Raw genomic sequence first — 25,000 nt, 5'->3', positions numbered from 1 at the left:
TTTATGCAAATGTAAAATCATTATAGTTCACAAAGTTTATATAGGATCAAAAATCACTTGACAATCGATCTAAGTTGGGCCAGTCTGAACATCTCAACGTTAGCTTAAACGGTGAAAGAGGAGATAGGTCTAGATTCGTTTTGTTTTGTTTGACCCTTTTTTCCCAATTTAAATGCATTGGGAGCTCATTTAAATATTGTTATAGTTCCAAAAGTATAAATACTATAACAAATATTTTCTCATGCAATCTGAGTTGGGGCAATCTGGACATTTTGAAAGTTGGCTTCGTGTTAATAGCTTAAATCGTTTTAGCTCTAGAGCCATAAAATAACAATAAGAGGATGTAAGAACTCTAGAATTCTGCTTTGAAGGTGTGCAAAGAAGGGCACCTATTGGTAGATGGGTAAAAATAAAATAAAAAGCAGACATTGAATATCCCTTTCAGCATGGTCAAGTTATTAACGGCTGTGATAGGAGAAAACTGAGAATGGATCAACAACTTTGTAGCAATACTAACCTAAATGACAGAGTGAAAAGAAGGAAGCCTGTACAGAATAAAAAATATGCCAAAACAAGCAACCTCTTTGCAATAAGGTACTAAAATTAAAACTGCAGAAAAAGTGGCAAAGAAATTAACTTTATGTATTGAATACAAAGTGTTATGTTTGGGAAAATCCAACACAACACATCACTGAGTACCACTCTTCATATTTTCAAGCATGGTGGTGGCTGCATCATATTATGGGTATGCTTGTCATCGGCAAGGACTAGGGAGTTTTTTAGGATAAAAAATAATGCAAAAAATCTAAGCACAGGCAAAATCTTAGAGGAAAACCTGGTTCAGTCTGCTTTGCAACAGACACTGGGAAACAAATTTCACCTTTCAGCAGGACAATAACCTAAAACCTAAAACACAAGGCCAAATGTACACTGGAGTTGCTTACCAAGAAGACATTGAATGGTCCTGAGTGGCCGAGTTACAGTTTTGACTTAAATCGGTTTGACATGAAAATGGCTGTCTAGCAATGATCAACAATCAACTTGACAGAGCTTGAATAATTTTACAAAGAATCATGTGGAAATATTGTCCAATCCAGGTGTGCCAAGATCTTAGAGACTTACCCAGAAAGACTCACAGCTGTAATCGCTGCCAAAGGTGATTCTAACATGTATTGACTGGTTGAATACTAATGTAATCAAGATATTAGTGTTTTACTTTGACATAATATATACACTATATAGCTGACAGGGGGCGCTATTTTGAAGCGCCTCCATCTTGGCCTAAAAACTATAGAAATGTCTACATTTGTTTTTGACACGTTTATTCTATTACAGATACCTTCATGCATACTTTTAAATGATATTATGTGAGCTAATTATAAAAATAAAAATATATATGAAAACATTTACCTTAAAATATATATATTTTTTAATACTAATGTTACCATCACCACTATAACAATGAAAAAATACTTAAATACATGTCATTTTGTCCATTTAATTGAAATACTGTAGAATTCCATTCATTCCTATGGAGGACTGTTTCTTCAGGGGTGTGCCAATATGGCCGACCGGTGGCTTCAAAGCCTCTCATTGGCCAATGCATAGCATCAGCAATCCAGGGTTTATATACAGTGCATTCGGAAAGTATTCAGACCCCTTGACTTTTTCCACATTTTGTTACGTTATAGCCTTATTCTAAACTTGATTAAATTGTCCCCCCCCCTCGTCAATCTACACACAATACCCCTTAATGACAAAGCAAAAACTGGTTTTTAGAATTTAAAAAAAATATTTATTAAATTAAATAAACTGAAATATCATATTTACATAAGTATTCAGACCCTTTACTCAGTACTTTGATGAAGCACCTTTGGCAGCGATTACAGCCTCAAGTCTTCTTGGGTATTACGCTATAAGCTTGGCACACCTGTATTTGGGGAGTTTCTCCCATTCTTCTCTGCAGATCCTCTCAAGCTCTGTCAGGTTGGATGGAGAGCATCTCTCCAGAGATGTTAGATCGGGTTCAAGTCCGGGCTCTGGCTGGGCCACTCATGGACATTCAGAGACTTGTCCCGAAGCCACTCCTGCAGTGTCTTGGCTGTGTGCTTAGGGTCATTGCTAATAAGCTAGCATTAGCGCTCACCATTCCTTAAGCTTTTGGGTGTCAGTCAGAATTATTCAATAGTATATTTAGTGAAATAGGCAAGCTAAGGATATTGATAATAGTCATGATATTAGGAAAAAAGGTTTTTTCCAGTGAGTTTATTTGATGGGTTTTGTTTCTGTAGCTAGCTTGGCTAGCTGAGACCAGACTTTTTTCTGACTGAAGCATTTCTTTTTTATTTTATTCTTTTAGCCCTTTTTCTCCGCAATTTCGTGATATCCAATATCCAATCGGTAGTTACAGTCTTGTCCCATCGCTGCAACTCCCCTACAGACTCGGGAGAGGCGAAGGTCGAGAGACATGCGTCCTCCGAAACACAACCATGCCAAGCCGCACTGCTTCTTGACACACTGTTCGCTTAACCCGGAAGCCAGCCGCACCAATGTGTCGGAGGAAACACCAACCAGCTGGCGACCGAAGTCAGCTTGTAGGCGCCCGGCCCGCCACAAGGATTCGCTAGATCGCAATGGGACAAGAAAATCCAGGCCGGCCAAACCCTCCCCTAACCCGGACGATGCTGGGCCAATTATGCGCCGCCTCATGGGTCTCCCGGTCACGGCCGGCTGTGACACAGCCTGGGCTTGAACCCGGGTCTGTAGTGACGCCTTAAGCACTGCGATACAGTGCCTTAGACCGCTGCGCCACTCGGGAGGCCCAAAGCACATAACTTCTGACAGTACCACAGTGCCCCCCTGTGGACTGAAGCTGAATTTTACTACAACTGGATATTTAACCCTGTTTGAAATGGACAATGTTGAGCTGTTAAAACTGACATCATGAAATTAATCATAGAGGTCCTATAACCTCCTATAACCTCTAATCATAGTGGTCCTATAACCTATTCCATTCTACAGGTTAACATGCTTGGCTCATGTCTGTTATTTCCATATGGGCTATGTAACTATTTGTAAAAAATAAAATAAAAAAATTAACTGCCCATCTATAGTTTGGAAAGATATCAGCTCCTACAAGAGCAGCAAGTATATATTTTTATTCAATAAGTGTTGGTGTTAATCTGTTGGTATTGTCTTATAGGGCAGTTGATTCAATAGTATCTGTTGGTATTGTCTTGTAGGGCAGTTGATTCAATAGTATATGTTGGTATTGTCTTGTAGGACAGTTGATTCAATAGTATCTGTTGGTATTGTCTTGTAGGACAGTTGATTCAATAGTATCTGTTGGTATTGTCTTGTAGGACAGTTGATTCAATAGTATCTGTTGGTATTGTCTTGTAGGACAGTTGATTCAATAGTATCTGTTGGTATTGTCTTGTAGGACAGTTGATTCAATAGTATCTGTTGGTATTGTCTTGTAGGACAGTTGATTCAATAGTATCTGTTGGTATTGTCTTGTAGGACAGGTTTTTCAATAGTATCTGTTGGTATTGTCTTGTAGGGCAGTTGATTCAATAGTATCTGTTGGTATTGTCTTGTAGGTGCTGTCTTTACCTAGTAGCCTAGTTAATCACTGCTGTTTGAACTGTCTGATTGCTCACGACTGTTGTCGTGGACTTGGGTTAGTTTCAGGCCAATTTGTGTAACAGTCTTGCTAATTTGTGGGCTTGTTGTATTGTTGGGGGTGTTTTCTTCACCTCTGCTAGGCAATTAGTGCTGGTACTTCAGTCTCCTCTGTTTTATCAGCGGCGGTGTTGTCTCCAAAGTGAAGCCTGTCGCCGAAACAAAGACGTTGTGCAGAGTTGTTCTCCAAAGACTCCACACCTTCTCTCACTTACCTAGTTATTTTCTGATGATCTAATTATGCTATTTTGTATCTTTGGCAACTATGTGTGTGTTCTCTATACCCGTTAGCTCCTCCCCCTGTAGTTTTTTACAGATGCTTCCCATCCTACAACCATTCGAATTTAGTATCTAGTATCTATTTTAACCATGCGCACACAACCCATGTGGAATTCCTTGTCTCTGGCAGCTTTTGGAACTGCCGATCTGCTGTCAAAAAGGCTGTGTCAATCAAAACTATGAAATAACACATACGGAATTATGTAGTAACCAAAAAAAGCTTCATGAGGTAGTCACGTGGAATGCATTTCAATTAACAGGTGTGCCTTCTTAAAAGTTAATTTGTGGAATTTCATTAATTCTTAATGCGTTTGAGCCAATCAGTTTTGTTGTGACAAGGTAGGGGGGGTATACAGAAGACAGCCCAATTTGGTAAAATACCAAGTCCATATTATGGCAAGAACAGCTCAAATAAGCAAAGAGAAACGACAGTCCATCATTACTTTAAGACATGAAGGTCAGTCATAACGGAATATTTCAAGAACTTTGAAAGTTTCTTCAAGTGCAGTCGCAGAAACCGTCAAGCGCTATGATGAAACTGGCTCTCATGAGGACCGCCACAGGAATGGAAGACCCAGAGTTACCTCTGCTGCAGAGGATAAGTTAATTAGAGTTACCAGCCTCAGAAATTGCAGTTCATGAAACAGACACATCTCAACATCAACTGTTCAGAGGAGACTGTGTGAATCAGGCCTTCATGGTCAAATTGCTGCAAAGAAACCACTACTAAAGGACACCAATAATAAGAAGAGACCTGCATGTGTATTTCCCACCGTAAAGCACGGAGGAGGAGGTGTTATGGTGTGGGGGTGCTTTGCTGGTGACACTGTCTGTGATTTATTTAGAATTCAAGGCACACTTAACCAGCATGGCTACCACAGCATTCTACAGCGATACGCCATTCCATCTGGTTTGGGCTTGGTGGGACTATCATTTGTTTTTCATTTTTACATTTACATTTTAGTCATTTAGCAGACGCTCTTATCCAGAGCGACTTACAGTTAGTGATTTATGTTTATTTTTTATACTTGCCCCCCGTGGGAATCAAACCCACAACCCTGGCATTGCAAACGCCATGCTCTATCAACTGAGCTACATCCCTGCCGGCCATTCCCTCCCCTACCCTGGACGACGCTGGGCCAATTGTGCGCCGCCCATGAGTCTCCCGGTCGCGGCCGGCTGCGACAGAGCCTGGATTCGAACCAGGATCTCTAGTGGCACAGTTAGCACTGCGATGCAGTGCCTTAGACCACTGCGCCACTCAGGAGTACAAACTTTTTCAACAGGACAATGACCCAACACACCTCCAGGCTGTGTAAGGGCTATTTTACCAAGAAGGAGAGTGATGGAGTGCTGCATCAGATGACCTGGCCTCCACAATCCCCCGACCTCAACCCAATTGAGATGGTTTGGGATGAGTCGGACCACAGAGTGAAGGAAAAGCAGCCAACAAGTGCTCAGCATATGTGGGGACTCCTTCAAGACCGTTGGAAAAGCATTCCAGGAGAAGCTGGTTGAGAGAATGCCAAGAGTGTGCAATGCTGTCATCAAGGCAAAGGGTGGCTATTTGAAGAATCTCAAATATATAATTTACTTTGATTTGTTTAACACTTTTTTGTTTACTACATGATTCCATATGTGTTATTTCATGGTTTTGATGTCTTCACTATTATTCTACAATGTAGAAAATAGTAAAAATAAAGAAAAACCCTTGAATGAGTAGGTGTGTCCAAACTTTTGAATGGTAGTGTGTATACCAGGCGGTGTCAGAGAATGCCCCAAAAATGGTCAAAGACTCCAGCCACCCAAGTCATAGACTGACCTCTCTGCTACCGAACAGCAAGCGGTACCGGAGCGCCAAGTCTAGGACCAAAAGGCTCCTTAGCAGCTTCTACCCCCAAGCCATAAGACTCCTGAACAATTCATCAAATGGCCACCCAGACTATTTACATTGACCCTTTGTTTTTACACTGCTGCTGCTCGCTGTTTATTATCTATGTATAGTCACTTTACCCCTACCTACATATACAAATTACCTCGACTAACCTGTACCCCTGCACATTGACTTGGTACCAGTACCCCCTGTATATAGCCTCGTTATTGTTATGTAATTTTCTTGTGTTACTTTTAAATTTGATTTCATTTTTTGACTTTAGTTTATTCAGTAAATATTTTCTTAACGCAATTTCTTGAACTGCATTGTTGGTTAATGTCTTCACCTGTTGTATTCGACGCATGTGATAAATAACATTTGATTTGATTTGATGTATACATGCACATGATAACATACGCACTATACACACACGTACACATGGATTTTGTGTTGTAGATATGTGGTAGTAGAGTAGAGGCCTGAGGGCACACACTTAGTGTGTTGTGAAATCTGTTATGAACGTATTTTAATGTTTTTTAAATTGTATAACTGCCATAATTTTGCCAGACCCCAGGAAGAGGAAGCAGCTAATGGGGATTCATATAATTATATTTACATTTTAGTCATTTAGCAGACGCTCTTATCCAGAGCGACTTACAGTTAGTGAGTGCATACATTTTCATACTGGCCCCCCTGTGGGAATCGAACCCACAACCCTGGCGTTGCAAACGCCATACTCTACCAACTGAGCTACACGGGACTTAAATACATAATAAATACAAATCCTGGTTGGAAGATTCCAGATTTCCAGTTTACGGTATTCCCTCTTTTATTCCGTGATTCTTCTAAACAGGTATTCTGGAAAACCTGGGAATTTTTTTGGGGAAAGTTTTCCGGAGGTTTTGCAACCCTATTAATTCACCTGTTCTGTGTCCGGTTCTGTATCTGCCCCCATACACGCTGTGTCCTGCAGGCAGGGAGAAAGGTGCTCCTGTACTAGTCCTGAATACCTGGCTCTTGGTGAGCGGATGGGGGAAGAGTGAGGTGGTCACGTACCAGTCATCATTCACCATGCATACTGGAATCCCATTCAGACCTATAGAAGAATAGAAAAAAAGAAAAAGTAGAGGCTGAGTCACAAATGGTACCCTATTCCCTATGGGCACTGGTCTAAAGTAGTGCACTATATATGGAATAGGGTGCGATTTTTGGGCATAACCTTGGACCGATGCAGTCTCTCACCTTGGATGTGTGTGACTCTGTGTGGGTGAGGGTTGTGTCTGGAGAAGAAGGAGTGGTGACTCAAGGCTCCAAAACGTGGACTGCCCCTAGTGGCCACGTTGGAAACGTCAGCCGTGGACGGCATAACATTATCATCGCGATGACCTGTGTTCCTGTCAGCCATTTTCTTTTCACCACATGGATCTGGGCTGTTTAAGACTGACATGATGATCTGTGAGAGAAATATCACAGAGTTTATTGTTGGTATGCAGGGTTGATATGGCTCAGTTGGTAGAGCATGGTGCTTGCAATTGTAGAGTTGTGGGTTCGATTCCCAGGCGTGACTGTAAGATGCTTTGGTTAAAAGCTAAATGGCAGTATAATAAATGTTATTACAGTATTATTAGAGACAGATCAATTGCCATTGAGCGGTAACATTTAAATTCCACACTGTACAACCCAAAGCTTTGTTATTTTACAGTATGCACAACCAGTGCATGCATACTATCATGTTGTCATGGGAACTTGAGACTTCATGTGGACTTCATAACAGTTTTGTGTAGGCAAAGTTGTTGCAGATTTAGTGATCAACATTTTATTTAAAAAGATATCTTCATGATTTTACTACGGATCTATAGGCCTATTGTTCTGTTAAGCAAGACATGAAAAACAACAAATACTGAAGTATATAGTTGTAATAAGAAATGTAAAAGCTTATCCTACCTCAGAAACTCCACATAGCCTCTCCACAGTCTTCAGCCTCTGACTATGTTTACCATGTTGCTAGGAGACTCAGCTCTCAACATAAAAAAGAACAGCATCTTTAACAATGGGTACTGTAACTCCCACCCAATGCATAAATCCATTTATATTTTGAGGCCACACACAGGCTACATCACAAATTGCACACCATTACCTACACTGAGTATAGAAAACATTAAGAACACCTGCTCTTTCCATGACATAGCTTTCACCTGAATTCACCCGGTCAGTCTAATAATTCCTTATTGATGTAATCTGTTAAATCTACTTCAATCAGTGTAGATGAAGGGAAGGAGACCGGTTAAAGGAGGATTTTTAAACCTCGAGACCATTGAGACATGGTTTGTGTATGTGTGCCGTTAAGAGGGTGAATGGGAAAGACAAAATACTCAAGTGCCTTTGAACGGAGTATGGTAGAAGGTGCCAGGCGCACCGGTTTGTGTCAAGAACTGCAACGCTGCTGGGTGTTTCACCCTCAACAATTTCCCGAATTGTTAGAGTGTATCCTGGATAGGTCCCACTCTAAGACATTGTTACATTTACATTTTAGTCATTTAGCAGACGCTCTTATCCAGAGCGACTTACAGTTAGTGAGTGCATACATTTTATATATGTATATATATTTTTTCATATTGGCACCCCGTGGGAATCGAACCCACAACCCTGGCGTTGCAAACGCCATGCTCTACAAACATCCCTGCCGGCCATTCCCTCCCCTACCCTGGACGACGCTGTGCCAATTGTGCGCCGCCCATGGGTCTCCCGGTCACGGCCGGCTACGACAGAGCCTGGATTCGAACCAGGATCTCTAGTGGCACAGCTAGCACTGCGATGCAGTGCCTTAGACCACTGCGCCACTCACTTGTTAGAGTGTATCCTGGATAGGTCCCACTCTAAGACATTTTTAGAGTCTATCCTGGATAGGTCCCACTCTAAGACATTGTTAGAGTCTATCCTGGGTAGGTCCCACTCTAAGACATTGTTAGAGTCTATCCTGGATAGGTCCCACTCTAAGACATTGTTAGAGTCTATCCTGGATAGGTCCCACTCTAAGATGATGAGTCAGACCGCAGAGTGAAGGAAAAGCAGCCAACAAGTGCTCAGCATATGTGGGAACTCCTTCAACACTGTTGGAAAAGCATTCCAGATGAAGCTCGTTGAGAGAATGCCAAGAGTGTGCAAAGCTGTCATCAAGGCAAAGGGTGGCTATTTTGAAGAATCTCAAATAAAAATATACTTTGATTTGTTTAACACTTGTCTGGTTAGATGTACCAAGCTTATAGAGATACCTCAAGAGACTTGCAGCTGTAATTGCTGCAAAGGGTGGCTCTACAAAGTATTGACTTTGGGGGGTGTATAGTTATGCACGCTCAAGTTTTCTGTTTTTTTGTCTTATTTCTTGTTTGTGTCATAATAAAACATATTTTGCATCTTCAAAGTGGTAGGCATGTTGTGTAAATCAAATGATACAAACCCCCAAGAAATCCATTTTAATTCGAGGTTGTAAGGCAACAAAATAGAAAAAATGCCAAGGGGGGTGAATACTTTCGCAAGCCACTGTATGCTCCCTCTAATTCTCCCTTCTGTCTCTCTCTCTCTCTCTCTCTCTCTCTCTCTCTCTCCCTCTCTCTCTCTCTCTCTCTCTCTCTCGGAGGACCTGAGCCCTCAGGACTACCTGGCCTGATGACTCCTGGCTGTCCCCAGTCCACCTGATGACTCCTGGCTGTCCCCAGTCTACCTGATGACTCCTGGCCGTCCCCAGTCTACCTGATGACTCCTGGCTGTCCCCGTCCCCAGTCCACCTGATGACTCCTGGCTGTCCCCAGTCCACCTGATGACTCCTGGCCGTCCCCAGTCTACCTGATGACTCCTGGCTGTCCCCAGTCTACCTGATGACTCCTGGCTGTCCCCGTCCCCAGTCCACCTGATGACTCCTGGCCGTCCCCAGTCTACCTGATGACTCCTGGCTGTCCCCGTCCCCAGTCTACCTGATGACTCCTGGCTGTCCCCGTCCCCAGTCCACCTGATGACTCCTGGCTGTCCCCGTCCCCAGTCTACCTGATGACTCCTGGCTGTCCCCGTCCCCAGTCCACCTGGTCATGCTGCTGCTCCAGTTTCCACTCTTCTGCCTGCGGCTATGGAACCCTGACCTGTTCACTGGACGTGCTACCTTGTCCCGGACCTGCTGTTTTTTCGACCCTCTCTCTCTCCCTCCCTCTCTCTCTACCGCACCTGGTGTCTCGTTTTGACAGTGGATTTAGAAATGGATATGAAACTAATCTTTACTTGAACTTGTTTGGTCAACTCCCCCAGCCCTATTGCATGAATTTGCATCATTTGTATCCTTTTGGGGTACTGCAGTTCAGTGTTGTGGCATTCTAGCTTGACCCACTCGGAGCAGAGGGCTGTAAGAAAACAAAAAATCTGTCACCGAAGATATGGTATAAAAAGCAGGAATTCAGTTGGTGAGAAATGATTATTGCACCATTCCTGTTAGTAGAGACCTTGAATAGTAGGAATATGTAAATACATTGTTAAAATGTAAAAAGGCACACAAAAAAATATATATTGTAAAAATTTGCTCAACCAGGCAGTTGATATAATAATAATATGCCATTTAGCAGATGCTTTTATCCAAAGCGACTTACAGTCATGCGTGCATACATTTTTTGTTGTTGTGTATGAGTGGTCCCGGGGATCGAACCCACTACATTGGCGTTACAAGCGCCGTGCTCTACCAGCTGAGCTACAGAGGACCAATATATGTCAATATGGTGGACTGAGAATAGTGTACTTTTTTTATTTTATTAAAAATACTTATTTGCGTGAAAAATGTGATTGAATTGTTGAGAACGCACTATATTATGCAACATAAATTATGCAGCATGCATACCCCATGCAGTCAAATTAATCAATATTCAGACTAAAGGTTTCCTATAAAATATTGCCTATATTAGTGATATAAAACTGCACTTTGTCATTTATTATCTCAAAATGTAGTCTGAACCTAGATCATTTGAAATTCAAGAAAACCATTTTGCGGAATTATTGCACTATACACCAGCTGAAAACACATTCATTTCAATGTAATATTTACTAGACCCACAAAGATCCTATTGAATTAATAGGGATTCTATATGTAATTCTATGATTAGACCCAGAAAATGTTTTGTGTGCACGCACACATAGTAGGTGCTGTTTACCGTACAGAGCTGTAGACACACACATGATTTCTATCATTCATTCCTTTGAATTTAAAGCAGAGCACTCAGTCTATCTCTGAATCCAATTGCTTTAACAGTAAATCTATGTGGTGTACGTAATACGTTGCCGTTCCACAGTTAGCGATTTGAGACACCAAGTAATCTAAATGTCAAAGGCCTCAATAATCGGACAAAACAGCCATTTGAGCTAGGTAGCCTAGCGCTTGGAGCGTTGGGCCAGGAACCGAAAGGTTGCTAGTTCAAATTCCTGAGCCGACAAGGTAAAACATATGTGGACTGTGGGGTGGTGGAAAGGTGTTATGTTGAGTAGGGGTGGACAGTGGGGTGGTGGAGAGGTGTTATGTTGAGTAGGGGTGGACTGTGGGGTGGTGGAGAGGTGTTATGTTGAGTAGGGGTGGACTGTGGGGTGGTGGAGAGGTGTTATGTTGAGTAGGGGTGGACAGTGGGGTGGTGTAGAGGTGTTATGTTGAGTAGGGGTGGACTGTGGGGTGGTGGAGAGGTGTTATGTTGAGTAGGGGTGGACTGTGGGGTGGTGGAGAGGTGTTATGTTGAGTAGGGGTGGACTGTGGGGTGGTGGAGAGGTGTTATGTTGAGTAGGGGTGGACTGTGGGGTGGTGGAGAGGTGTTATGTTGAGTAGGGGTGGACTGTGGGGTGGTGGAGAGGTGTTATGTTGAGTAGGGGTGGACTGTGGGGTGGTGGAGAGGTGTTATGTTGAGTAGGGGTGGACTGTGGGGTGGTGTGAGATAGAGAGAGACAGAGAGACCACACAATTCAGAGAAACAATATGTCTCCCTTCCAGTATTTGTATTTATTAAGGATCCCCATTAGTTCCTGCCAAGGCAGCAGCTACTCTTCCTGGGGTTTATTATGGATCCCCATTAGTTCCTGCCAAGGCAGCAGCTACTCTTCCTGGGGTTTATTATGGATCCCCATTAGTTCCTGCCAAGGCAGCAGCTACTCTTCCTGGGGTTTATTATGGATCCCCATTATTTCCTGCCAAGGCAGCAGCTACTCTTCCTGGGGTCCAGCAACATTAAGGCAGTTATATACAATTTAAAATATTACATGACATTATATTTCGTTAACACTTTACCCAATATATTTAGTGTGTTCCCTCAGTAGCTAGGGTTAAGAAGAAGAGAAGATGGGAATCTCTATCCAGGGGTTTATGTGCGGTGTCTCTGGAGATCTGGCAGGTACTCTATCCAGGTATGTTTAACGCTGTGTCTCATGCAACACATATTTGCAGATCAATGCAGCCTCCTCGTTTGTGTAATCAACCAGAGTAATTAGTGTGTTCAATATACAGCAGAGCAACACTGGGTTCATAAAGGGGTTGTGGTGGAACATTGACCCGTGACAATTGATTAATCCCTGCCTCTCTTAAAGGGCCAATCCACAGTTGAAACAATAACAAAGCCAATACTACCATACCCCAGTTGAAAGGCACTTAAAGGATAACTCCACCCTAAACTCTCTTTTAGTGTTTGTTTCATTAGTCCATTGTTGACACATTCCTAAAATGTTTTGCACGTCAGCAATCAAGTTTTCAAGACATGTAACTTTCAAAATAGAGAAATCTGGCCCGTATAATGCACTTTGCATGATATGATGAAGCATCATACAGGCCAGCTTCTGGATTTTCTTTAAATATTTTGTCTTGGACATTCGCACTCTGAATGACACACATACACAATCCATGTCTTAATTGCCTCAAGGCTTAAAAATCCTTCTTTATCCTGTCTCCTCCTCTTGATTGAAGTGGATTCAACAAGTGACATCAATAAGGAATCATAGCTTTCACCTGTATTCACCTGGTCAGTCTATGTAATTGAAAGAGCAGGTGTTCTTAATGTTTTGTATACCCCGTGTATAAATCAAAAAATGGATGTAGCAACTGCAGGTAGGAAGGACAGGTAGGAAGAACATGTAGGAAAGGAAGGAATGGCAGTTAGGAAACACAGGTAGGAAGGAAGAGAAGGAAGGAAGGGAAGGTAAGAGGGGCAGGTAGGAAGGGCAGGTAGTGAGGACAGGAAGGAAGGACAGGAAGGACAGGAAGGAAGGGAAGGAAGGAAGGACAAGTAGGAGGGGCAGGAAGGTATCACAAGGAAGGAATGGCAGGAAGGAAGGGCAGGGAGGAAGGACAGGAAGCAAGGACAGGAAGGAAGGGCAGGTATGAAACACAGGAAGGAAGGAAGAGAAGGAAGGAAGGGAAGGTAAGAGGGGCAGGTAGAAAGGGCAGGTAGGAAGGACAGGAAGGAAGGACAAGAAGGATGGGCAGGAAAGAAGGACAGGAAGGAGGGGTAGGTATGAATCACAGGAAGGAAGGAAGAGAATGAAGGAAGGGAAGGTAAGAGGGGCAGGTAGGAAGGGCAGGTAGTAAGGACAGGAAGGAAGGACAGGAAGGAATCACAGGAAGGAAGGGCAGGAAGGAAGAACAGGAATGAAGGGCAGGAAGGAAGGGCAGGGAGGAAGGGCAGAAATAAAGGACAGGTAGGAGAGGCAGGAAGGCAGGACAGGAAGGAAGGGCAGGAAGGAAACACAGGAAGGAAGGGCAGGAAGGAAGGACAGGAAGGAAGGGCAGGAAGGTGGGGCAGGTAGGAAGGGCAGGAAGGAAGGACAAATATGAAGGACAGGAAGGAGGGGCAGGTAGGAAAGGTAGTTAGAAGGGCAGGAAGGAAGGACAGGAAGGAAGGGAAGGAAGGATTTCACAGGAAGGAAGGGCAGGAAGGTAGGAACAGGAATGAAGGGCAGGAAGGAAGGGCAGGGAGGAAGGGCAGAAATAAAGGACAGGTAGGAGAGGCAGGAAGGCAGGACAGGAAGGAAGGGCAGGAAGGAGGGGCAGGTAGGAAGGACAGGAAGGCAGGGCAGGTAGGAAGGGAAGGAAGGGAGGAAGGGAAGGAAGGAGGGGAATATAGGAGGGGCAGGTAGGAAAGGTAGGTAGAAGGGCAGGAAGGAAGGACAGGAAGGAATGGCAGGTAAGAAGGGAAGGAAGGGCAGGAAGTAAAGGTAGGAAGCGCAGGAAGGAAGGATAGGAAGGAAGGCAGGTAGGAAGGGTAGGAAGAAAGGACAGGAAGGAAGGGTAGGAAGGAAGGGAAGATAGGAATGGCAGGAAGGAAGGGCAGGAAGGAAAGACAGGATGGAAGGACAGGAAGGAAGGACAGGAAGAAGGGGCAGGAAGGACAGGTAGGAGGGGCAGGAAGGAAGGACAGGAAGGAAGGAAGAGCAGGTATTAAGGGCAGGTAGGAAGGACAGGAAGGAAGGGTAGGTAGGAAGGACAGGAAGGAAATACAGGAAGGAGGGGCAGGAAGAACAGGAAGGAGGGGCAGGAAGGACAGGTAGGAGGGGCAAGAAGGAAGGGCAGGAAGGAAACCCAAATAGGAAGGACAGGAAGGAGGGGCAGGTAGGAAAGGTAGGTAGAAGGGCAGGGAGGATGGACAGGAAGGAAGGACAGGAAGCAAGGACAGGAAGGGAGGGCAGGTAGGAAGGGCAGAAATGAAGGACAGGTAGGAGGGGCAGGAAGGAAGGACAGGAAGGAAACACAGGAAGGAAGGACAGTAAGGAAGGGCAGGAAGGATGGGGCAGGTAGGAAGAGCAGGAAGGAAGGACAAGAAGGAAGGACATGAAGGAAGGGCAGGAAGGAAGGACAGGAAGAAAGGGCAGTTAGGAAGGGAAGGACGGAAGGAAGGGAAGGAAGGAGGGGAAGATAGGAGGGGCAGGTAGGAAAGGTAGGTAGAAGGGCAGGAAGGAAGGACAGGACGGAATGGCAGGGCAGAAGGGAATGTAGGAAGGTAGGAAGGGAACTAAGGAAAGGCATGTAGGAAGGGCAGGTAGGAGGGGCAGCTAGGAAGGTCAGGAAGGAACGACAGGTAGGAAAGGAAGGAAGGGCAGGAAGTAAAGGAAGGAAGGAAGGACAGGAAGGTAGGGAAGGAAGGAAGGATAGGAAGGAAGGTAGGAAGGGTAGGAAGAAAGGACAGGAAGGAAGGATAGGAAGGAAGGGCAGGTAGGAAGGGCAGGAAGGAAAGACAGGATGGAAGGACAGGAAGGAAGGACAGGAAGGAGGGGAAGAAAGGACAGGTAGGAGGGGCAGGAAGGAAGGACAGGAAGGAAGAGCAGGTATTAAGGGCAGGTAGGAAGGACAGGAAGGAAGGATAGGAAGGAAGGGCAGGTAGGAATGGTAGGAAGAAAGGACAGGAAGGAAGGGTAGGAAGGAAGGGTAGGAAGGAAGGGAAGGTAGGAAGGGCAGGAAGGAAGGGCAGGAAGGAAAGACAGAATGCAAGGACAGGAATGAAGGACAGGAATGAGGGGCAGGAAGGATAGGTAGGAGGGGCAGGAAGGAAAAACAGGAAGGAAGAGAAGGTATTAAGGGCAGGTAGGAAGGACAGGAAGGAAGGGTAGGTAGGAAGTACAGGAAGGGAAGACAGGAAGGAGGGGCAGGAAGGACATGTAGGAGGGGCAAGAAGGACGGACAGGAAGGAAGGGCAGGAAGGAGGGACAGTAAGGAAAGACAGGAAAGAGGGGCAGGTAGGAAGGAAGGAGGGGCAGGAAGGATGACAGGAAGGAAGGGTAGGTAGGAAGGACAGGAAGGAGGGGCAGGAAGGATGACAGGAAGGGGGGGCAGGTAGGAAGGACAGGAGGGAGGGGCAGGAAGGATGAGAAGGAACGAAGGAAGGAAGGACAGGTAGGAGGGGCAGGAAGAAAATACAGGAAGGAAGGGCAGGTAGGAAGGCCAGGAAGTATCTCCCGAGTGGCGCAGTGGTCTATGGCACTGCATTGCAGTGCTAGCTGTGCCAGTAGAGATCCTGGTTCGAATCCAGGCTCTGTCTTAGCCGGCCGCGACCGGGAGACCCATGTGGCGGCGCACAATTGGCCCAGCGTCGTCCAGGTTAGGGGAGGGAATGGCCGGCAGGGATGTAGCTCAGTTGGTAGAGCATGGCGTTTGCAACGCCAGGGTTGTGGGTTTGTTTCCCACGGGGAGCCAGTATGAAAAAATATTGTATGCACTCACTAACTGTAAGTCACTCTGGATAAGAGTGTCTGCTAAATGACAAAACAAAAATAAGAAAAAAAGTAAGAAGGAAGGGCAGGTAGGAAGGGCAGGAAGGATGGGCAGGAACGAAGGAAGGGCAGGAAGGAAGGACAGGAAGTAATGGAAGGTAAGAAGGGAATGTAGGAAGGAAGGAAGGGAACTTAGGAGGGGCAGGTAGGAGGGGCTGCATGGCCAAGCACAACTCCATTATATGGCCAAGCACAACTTAATCATTAAGTTTGCCGATGACACAACGGTGGTAGGCCTGATCACTGACAATGACGAGACAGTCTATAGGGAGGAGGTCAGAGACCTGGCTGTGAGGTGTCAGGACAACAACCTCTCCCTCAAAGTGATCAAGACAAATTAGATGATTGTGGACTACAGGAAAAAGAAGTGGACCAACTTCCTTGGTGTCCACATCACCAACAAACAAACATGGTCCAAGCACACCAAGACAGTCGTGAAGAGGGCACGACAAAACCTATTCCCCCTAAGGAGACTGAAAAGATTTGGCATGGGTACTCAGATCCATACGTAAAAATGTATGCACACATGACTGTAAGTCGCTTTGGATAAAAGCGTCTGCTAAATGGCTTATTATATTATTATCCTCAAAAGGTTCTACAGCTGCACCATCGAGAGCATCCTGGTTGCATCACTGCCTGGTATGGCAACTGCTCGGCCTCCGACCGCAAGGCACTACAGAGGGTAGTGCGTACGGCCCAGTACATCACTGGGGCCAAGCTTCCTGCCATCCAGGACCTCTATACCAGGCGGTGTCAGAGGAAGGCCCTATAAATTGTCAAAGACTCCACCCTAGTCATAGACTGTTCTCTCTGCTACAGTACGGCAAGCGGTAGCGGAGCACCAAGTCTAGGTCCAAGAGGCTTCTAAACAGCTTCTACCCCAAGCAATAAGACTATTGAACATCTAATCAAATGGCTACCCGGACTATTTGCATTGCCCCCCCCCATTAACTGCTGCTACTCTCTGTTTATTATCTATGCGTAGTCACTTTAATAACTCTAACTACATGTACATATTACCTCAATTACATGGACTAACCGGTGCCCCCGCACATTGACTCTGTACCGGTACCCCCTGTATATAGCCTCGCTATTGTTATGTTTACTGCTGCTCTATAATTATTTGTTACTTTTATTTAGTATTATTTTATATTGTATTTTTTTGTGATTTTTGTTTTGGTATCTTAAAATATATATATACAGTGGGGAAAAAAAGTATTTAGTCAGCCACCAATTGTGCAAGTTCTCCCACTTAAAAAGATGAGAGAGGCCTGTAATTTTCATCATAGGTACACGTCAACTATGACAGACAAATTGAGAAAAAAGAATCCAGAAAATCACATTGTAGGATTTTTAATGAATTTATTTGCAAATTATGTTGGAAAATAAGTAATTGGTCAATAACAAAAGTTTCTCAATACTTTGTTATATACCCTTTGTTGGCAATGACACAGGTCAAACATTTTCTTTAAGTCTTCACAAGGTTTTCACACACTGTTGCTGGTATTTTGGCCCATTCCTCCATGCAGATCTCCTCTAGAGCAGTGATGTTTTGGGGCTGTCGCTGGGCAACACGGACTTTCAACTCCCTCCAAAGATTTTCTATGGGGTTGAGATCTGGAGACTGGCTAGGCCACTCCAGGACCTTGAAATGCTTCTTACGAAGCCACTCCTTCGTTGCCCGGGCGGTGTGTTTGGGATCATTGTCATGCTGAAAGACCCAGCCACGTTTTATCTTCAATGCCCTTGCTGATGGAAGGAGGTTTTCACTCAAAATCTCACGATACATGGCCCCATTCATTCTTTCCTTTACACGGATCAGTCGTCCTGGTCCCTTTGCAGAAAAACAGCCCCAAAGCATGATGTTTTCATCCCCATGCTTCACAGTAGGTATGGTGTTCTTTGGATGCAACTCGACGAGTTGAGTTTTTACCAAAAAGTTATATTTTGGTTTCATCTGACCATATGACATTCTCCCAATCCTCTTCTGCATCATCCAAATGCACTCTAGCAAACTTCAGACGGGCCTGGACATGTACTGGCTTAAGCAGGGGGACACGTCTTGCACTGCAGGATTTGAGTCCCTGGCGGCGTAGTGTGTTACTGATGGTAGGCTTTGTTACTTTGGTCCCAGCTCTCTGCAGGTCATTCACTAGGTCCCCCCGTGTGGTTCTGGGATTTTTGCTCACCGTTCTTGTGATCATTTTGACCCCACGTGGTGAGATCTTGCGTGGAGCCCCAGATCGAGGGAGATTATCAGTGGTCTTGTATGTCTTCCATTTCCTAATAATTGCTCCCACAGTTGATTTCTTCAAACCAAGCTGCTTACCTATTGCAGATTCAGTCTTCCCAGCCTGGTGCAGGTCTACAATTTTGTTTCTGGTGTCCTTTGACAGCTCTTTGGTCTTGGCCATAGTGGAGTTTGGAGTGTGACTGTTTGAGGTTGTGGACAGGTGTCTTTTATACTGATAACAAGTTCAAACAGGTGCCATTAATACAGGTAATGAGTGGAGGACAGAGGAGCCTCTTAAAGAAGAAGTTACAGGTCTGTGAGAGCCAGAAATCTTGCTTGTTTGTAGGTGACCAAATACTTATTTTCCACCATAATTTGCAAATAAATTCATTAAAAATCCTACAATGTGATTTTCTGGAATTTCCTCATTTTGTCTGTCATAGTTGACGTGTACCTATGATGAAAATTACAGGCCTCTCTCATCTTTTTAAGTGGGAGAACTTGCACAATTGGTGGCTGACTAAATACTTTTTTCCCCCACTGTATATATATATATACATACATACATACACATAAATACATATACATACACATATACATATCCTTTAAAAATATATATATTCCCCTTTATTACTTTCCAACCCCGCCACCCTTTCCCTACTTGTGAACATATATATATATATATATACATTATTATTATTTTTGTATTTGTTGTATTATTATTTTTTTGCTCCTGAATTTCTACTCTCAACCTCTCTGATCATTTTCATGATGTCCATCCTGTTTGCTTCTATATGCCATATCTTTCTAACTGTGCTCTTTCACAAAAGCTCCCAACCTACAACCTATATACTTAATATGGACACAGTATGCTTACATTATTAGTTATCTTGTTATTGTTTGTTGTTAGTTGTAATTAGTCCCAAACTTCAATTCCATTCAACACCTCCCATCTATCTCTTAACACAATTAATATTGGATTTCTTTTTGCCATATATTTTTCAACTGTACTGTGATGTTTTACAAAAGTTCTGAACCCTTCTATTCTCATTGTTTCTACAGATAGTAAATTGAAAATAAACATTTTTGCTAAAAGTATTATATTATTATTGATCGATTGACTATGACTTTTCAGATCACCCAGTAATGCTATCTGCAGGGTTATCTCCAGGTGTCCAAAAACAAGCTACAAATGGACAGTACCAAAAAAAAATATCTAATGATTCTGTCTCTTCGCAGCAAAATCTGCAGAGCTGGGAAGATTGTATCCTCCATATAAATAACATTCTATTGGTAGAAAGAATTTTATATAATAATTTAAATTGAAAAATTATACGTTTTGAATCCGGCGTCGTTTTGCGTTTCAATTCATAAACACTATGCCATGGAATCGGTACGTCAAAAATCTCTTCCCAACTATTTTGCAATCTATATGGGACGGCTGTCAATCCTTTGGTCCTTAAATGAAACTGGTATACTTTTTTTATTTATCACAGTTTTCTTAAACCAATTATGTTCTTTAAAGCAGGGCAGACAGACAAGTTCCTTACTTTTTCCCCCTTCCACTTTCCTCTTCCATTTTTGCGGTAATGCTGCAATTATTTGGTTGTAATTTTGGGTAGAGCAGACATTTCCATATGTTGTTGTTAGCTGCATGTGCGACAACTCCACCAGTCCTACCTATGATATCATTTACTTTTTTCCCCCACTGTATATAAATAGGCCTGTTGTATTTTGTCTAGCTTGCCGTTCCAAATAAAATGGATAATTTTTTTCTCATATAATTTAAAAAACTGTTCGCTAGGCGTAGGCAAGACCATCAGCAAATAGGTAAACTGGGATAATACTAAAGAGTTAATCAGGGTGATTTTTCCTGAAATAGACAGGTATTTACCTTTCCATGGTAGCAAGATATTATCTATTTTTGCTAACTTTCTATTAAACTGTATTGGAGTGAGATCATTTATTTCCTTTGGGATATGTATTCCGAGTATATCCACATCACCATCAGACCATTTTATAGGTAAACTAAAAGGTAATGTAAAAATTGTATTTTTTAGTGATCCAATACGTAATATAGTACATTTATCATAATTTGGTTGTAATCCAGAGAGGTTAGAAAATGTATCTAGATCCTCTATGAGGCTGTGGAGGGATTCAAGTTGTGGATTTAGAAGAAAACATGAATCATCAGCGTGCAATGACACCTTTGTTTTTAAGCCCTGGATTTCTAATCCCCTGATATTATTGTTGGATCTGATTTTAATAGCTAACATCTTGATGGCCATAATAAATAGATATGCCGATAGTGGACAACCTTGTTTCACTCCTCTTGACAGTTTAAAACTTTCTGAGAAATAGCCATTATTTACTATTTTACACCTAGGGTTACTATACATGATTTTAACCCAATTTATAAGAGATTCTCCAAAATTGAAAATTTCCAGGCATTTATATATAAACCCCAGTCGTACATTATCAAATGCCTTTTCGAAGTCTGCTATGAATAGCAGGCCTGGTTTCCCTGATTTTTCATTGTGTTCTATTGTTTCCAGTACTTGCCTTATATTATCTCCAATGTATCTTCCATGTAAAACAACTGTCTGATTAGGATGAATAATGTCCGACAATACCTTTTTAATTCTATGCGCTATACATTTTGCTAGAATTTTTGCATCACAACACTGAAGTATAAGGGGCCTCCAATTTCTGAAATGGACTAGATCTTTATATTTTCCACTTGTATCCTGTTTCAGTAATAATGAAATCAGACCTTCTTCTTGAGTGTCTGATAATCTACCATTTAAATAGGAGTGGTTAAAACATGCTAATAACGGTCCGCTTAGTATATCAAAAAAGGTTTGGTATACCTCGACTGGTATGCCATCCAACCCTGGAGTTTTCCCGGACTTAAAGTCTTTAATTGCATCCAGAAGTTCCTCCTCTGTAATTTCACCTTCACATGAGTCTTTCTGTATGGCTGTTAATTTTACATTATCAATAGAAAGAAAATCTCTACAATTAGCTTCAGTTAGAGGAGATGGAGGCGACTGAAATGAAAACATATGCTTAAAGTACTTTGTTTCCTCCTTCAAAATATCATTTGGTGAATCATGGGTGACTCCATCATTTGTAACCAGTTTCAGTAAATTATTTTTGGTAACATTTCTATGTTGAAGATTAAAACACTATTTGGTGCATTTTTCCCCATATTCCTTCCAGTTTGCTTTATTTTAATAATATATTACACTTGATCTTTATTGAAAAAGTTTCTCAATTTATTTTTGTTTTTCCTCTAATTTATTCTGAGCCTCTATGTTACAGTTTTTATTGCTATCTATCTGTTCTGTTAGACCTTCTATTTCCTTTGTTAGTATGGACTCTTTTGACCTAAATTGCTTTTGTTTTCGAGATGAGTACTGAATTGTATGTCCTCTAAAGGCACATTTAAAGGTGTCCCGTACAATAAGGGAATTTGCTGTACCTATGTTATGTTGGAAAAAATCAGTTATAAATTCCTTTGTCCTAGTTAAAAACAAGTTATCATCAAATAGGCTTTGATTAAATTTCCAATATCCTCGCCCACGTGGAAATTCAGTAAGAGTAATGTATATGCCAATTATATGATGGCCCGACCGCATTCTGTCCCCTATTAACACTTTTTTAAACTTTTGGTGCCAACGAGAATGACATTAGAAAGAAGTCCAGACGACTAGCTTGATTGAGTCTCCGCCATGTATATCTCACTAGATCAGGATATTTAAGCCTCCATATATCTACTAGTTCTAATGTATCCATGACATTCACGATTTCCTTAAGAGCATGAGGGTGATAGTTTGTAGTGTGATTTCCTTTACAGTCCATTGAGCTATTTAAAACAGTATTATAATCTCCCACCATAATAATAGAGTCTTGAATTTCTTGCAGGGTTGATATACACTGCTCAAAAAAATAAAGGGAACACTAAAATAACACATCCTAGATCTGAATTAATGAAATAATCTTATTAAATACTTTTTTCTTTACATAGTTGAATGTGCTGACAACAAAATCACACAAAAATTATCAATGGATATCAAATTTATCAACCCATGGAGGTCTGGATTTGGAGTCACCCTCAAAATTAAAGTGGAAAACCACACTACAGGCTGATCCAACTTTGATGTAATGTCCTTAAAACAAGTCAAAATGAGGCTCAGTAGTGTGTGTGGCCTCCACGTGCCTGTATGACCTCCCTACAATGCCTGGGCATGCTCCTGATGAGGGGGCGGATGGTCTCCTGAGGGATCTCCTCCCAGACCTGGACTAAAGCATCCGCCAACTCCTGGACAGTCTGTGGTGCAACGTGGCGTTGGTGGATGGAGCGAGACATGATGTCCCAGATGTGCTCAATAGGATTCAGGTCTGGGGAACGGGCGGGCCAGTCCATAGCATCAATGCCTTCCTCTTGCAGGAACTGCTGACACACTCCAGCCACATGAGGTCTAGCATTGTCTTGCATTAGGAGGAACCCAGGGCCAACCGCACCAGCATATGGTCTCACAAGGGGTCTGAGGATCTCATCTCGGTACCTAATGGCAGTCAGGCTACCTCTGGCGAGCACATGGAGGGCTGTGCGGCCCCCCAAAGAAATGCCACCCCACACCATGACTGACCCACCGCCAAACCGGTCATGCTGGAGGATGTTGCAGGCAGCAGAACGTTCTCCACGGCGTCTCCAGACTCTGTCACGTCTGTCACGTGCTCAGTGTGAACCTGCTTTCATCTGTGAAGAGCACAGGGCGCCAGTGGCGAATTTGCCAATCTTGGTGTTCTCTGGCAAATGCCAAACGTCCTGCACGGTGTTGGGCTGTAAGCACAACCCCCACCTGTGGACGTCGGGCCCTCATACCACCCTCATGGAGTCTATTTCTGACCGTTTGAGCAGACACATGCACATTTGTGGCCTGCTGGAGGTCATTTTGCAGGGCTCTGGCAGTGCTCCTCCTGCTCCTCCTTGCACAAAGGCGGAGGTAGCAGTCCTGCTGCTGGGTTGTTGCCCTCCTACGGCCTCCTCCACGTCTCCTGATGTACTGGCCTGTCTCCTGGTAGCGCCTCCATGCTCTGGACACTACGCTGACAGACACAGCAAACCTTCTTGCCACAGTTCGCATTGATGTGCCATCCTGGATGAGCTGCACTACCTGAGCCACTTGTGTGGGTTGTAGACTCCGTCTCATGCTACCACTAGAGTGAAAGCACTGCCAGCATTCAAAAGTGACCAAAACATCAGCCAAGAAGCATAGGAACAGAGAAGTGGTCTGTGGTCACCACCTGCAAAACCAGTCCTTTATTGGGGGGTGTCTTGCTAATTGCCTATAATTTCCACCTGTTGTCTATTCCATTTGCACAACAGCATGTGAAATGTATTGCCAATCAGTGTTGCTTTCTAAGTGGACAGTTTGATTTCACAGAAGTGTGATTGACTTGGAGTTACATTGTGTTGTTTAAGTGTTCCCTTTATTTTTTTGAGCAGTGTATATTGTCAAAGAAGTGTGGATCATCATTATTTGGTCCGTAAATGTTAATGAGCCATATCTGTTTATGGTCCATTTAACATATTTAAAATAATCCATCTAATTTGCACATTCGGATCGAAATTACTGTTAATTAATATCATCACCCCTTTTGAGTTTCTTTGCCCATGGGAGAAGTATATTTCGCCCCCCCAGTCCTTTTTCCACGCAACTTCATCTAGAATTGTTGAATGAGTTTCCTGTAAACAATAGATATTACATTCCTTCTCTTTGAGCCATGTAAATATTGTTATTCTTTTGTTATTATCTGCTAAGCCATTACAATTATAACTGGCTATACTTATTTCACCATACACCATAATGAGATACAAGTTTCAAATCTATTTATCATTATATACGTTTGTAAATGTACCAATAAAAAATACCATAGTGATGGAGTGTCCATATTGCTGTACCATGATATTTGCATTGCTACTAATTAACCCTCCAATTGTTCTCCACTAATCCCCCTGCTAAAGCCCCTCCCCATCCCAAGTTGGGCCGTCATCCCAGTGATCAGCATACCACCCCCGTCCCTCCGGATCCCCAGGCCCCCGAGAGGCCAGGACCCATCCACCGAAAACAGCGCACAGTGCCACCCACAAAACAGAAGCAGGTCAACCGCCAAAAGCATTTCCAATGCTCTCACCTCAATATATATATAGCTATTTAATAATATATATCTATTCAAATATCTTGCATATCTTATTTTCCATCATTATCAATTAATATGCATAATAATGTTGGCAGTTCATGCGCAGGATTGTTACCTATAACCCGGATTGCCATTGTATTACATTTTTGACAAGCAATTGTTATTGTTGCAAATAATTACTGTGGTTCATCCTATATTCTCCCTAACATCCTTACCCCCTTGCAACAGATGTGGGATAAACACACATGCTTTAACACACTCAACCCCTTTCCTCCACAATCAACCATAAGATCAGATGCTCAACGGTTGTGACATCCCAGAGCCCAACTCAACAGAACTGAACAGAACTGAACAGAAATAGAATGGAACGGAATTGGATGGCACCCTGCCATCCATCCATCCATCCATCCATCCATCCATCCATCCATCCATCCATCCATCCATCCATCCATCCA

The 25,000-nt window shown here is 43.1% G+C and overlaps 2 protein-coding genes across 2 annotated transcripts in view; both read right to left on the bottom strand.

Annotated features, from left to right (window-relative positions):
- tbata (thymus, brain and testes associated) overlaps positions 1–7,283 on the bottom strand; it is a gene marked incomplete at both ends in the record, with an annotated part of 13,862 nt that extends 6,579 nt beyond the window's left edge. Inside the window, 2 exons of the mRNA XM_084193467.1 lie at positions 6,759–6,932; positions 7,079–7,283. Of these exons, the coding sequence (XP_084049593.1) occupies positions 6,759–6,932; positions 7,079–7,283 (379 nt within the window). The remainder of the gene's footprint in view (positions 1–6,758; positions 6,933–7,078) is intronic.
- LOC311118679 (BTB/POZ domain-containing protein 3) overlaps positions 1–25,000 on the bottom strand; it is a gene marked incomplete at its 3' end in the record, with an annotated part of 445,507 nt that overhangs the window by 378,650 nt on the left and 41,857 nt on the right. The window lies entirely within an intron of this gene.

The sequence above is a fragment of the Coregonus lavaretus genome (genome assembly GCF_964263955.1).
Source record: "Coregonus lavaretus genome assembly, contig: HAP1_SCAFFOLD_282, whole genome shotgun sequence".
In the NCBI taxonomy this organism is placed as follows: Eukaryota; Metazoa; Chordata; class Actinopteri; order Salmoniformes; family Salmonidae; genus Coregonus; species Coregonus lavaretus.
This window is presented reverse-complemented; position numbering and strand designations above follow the sequence as displayed.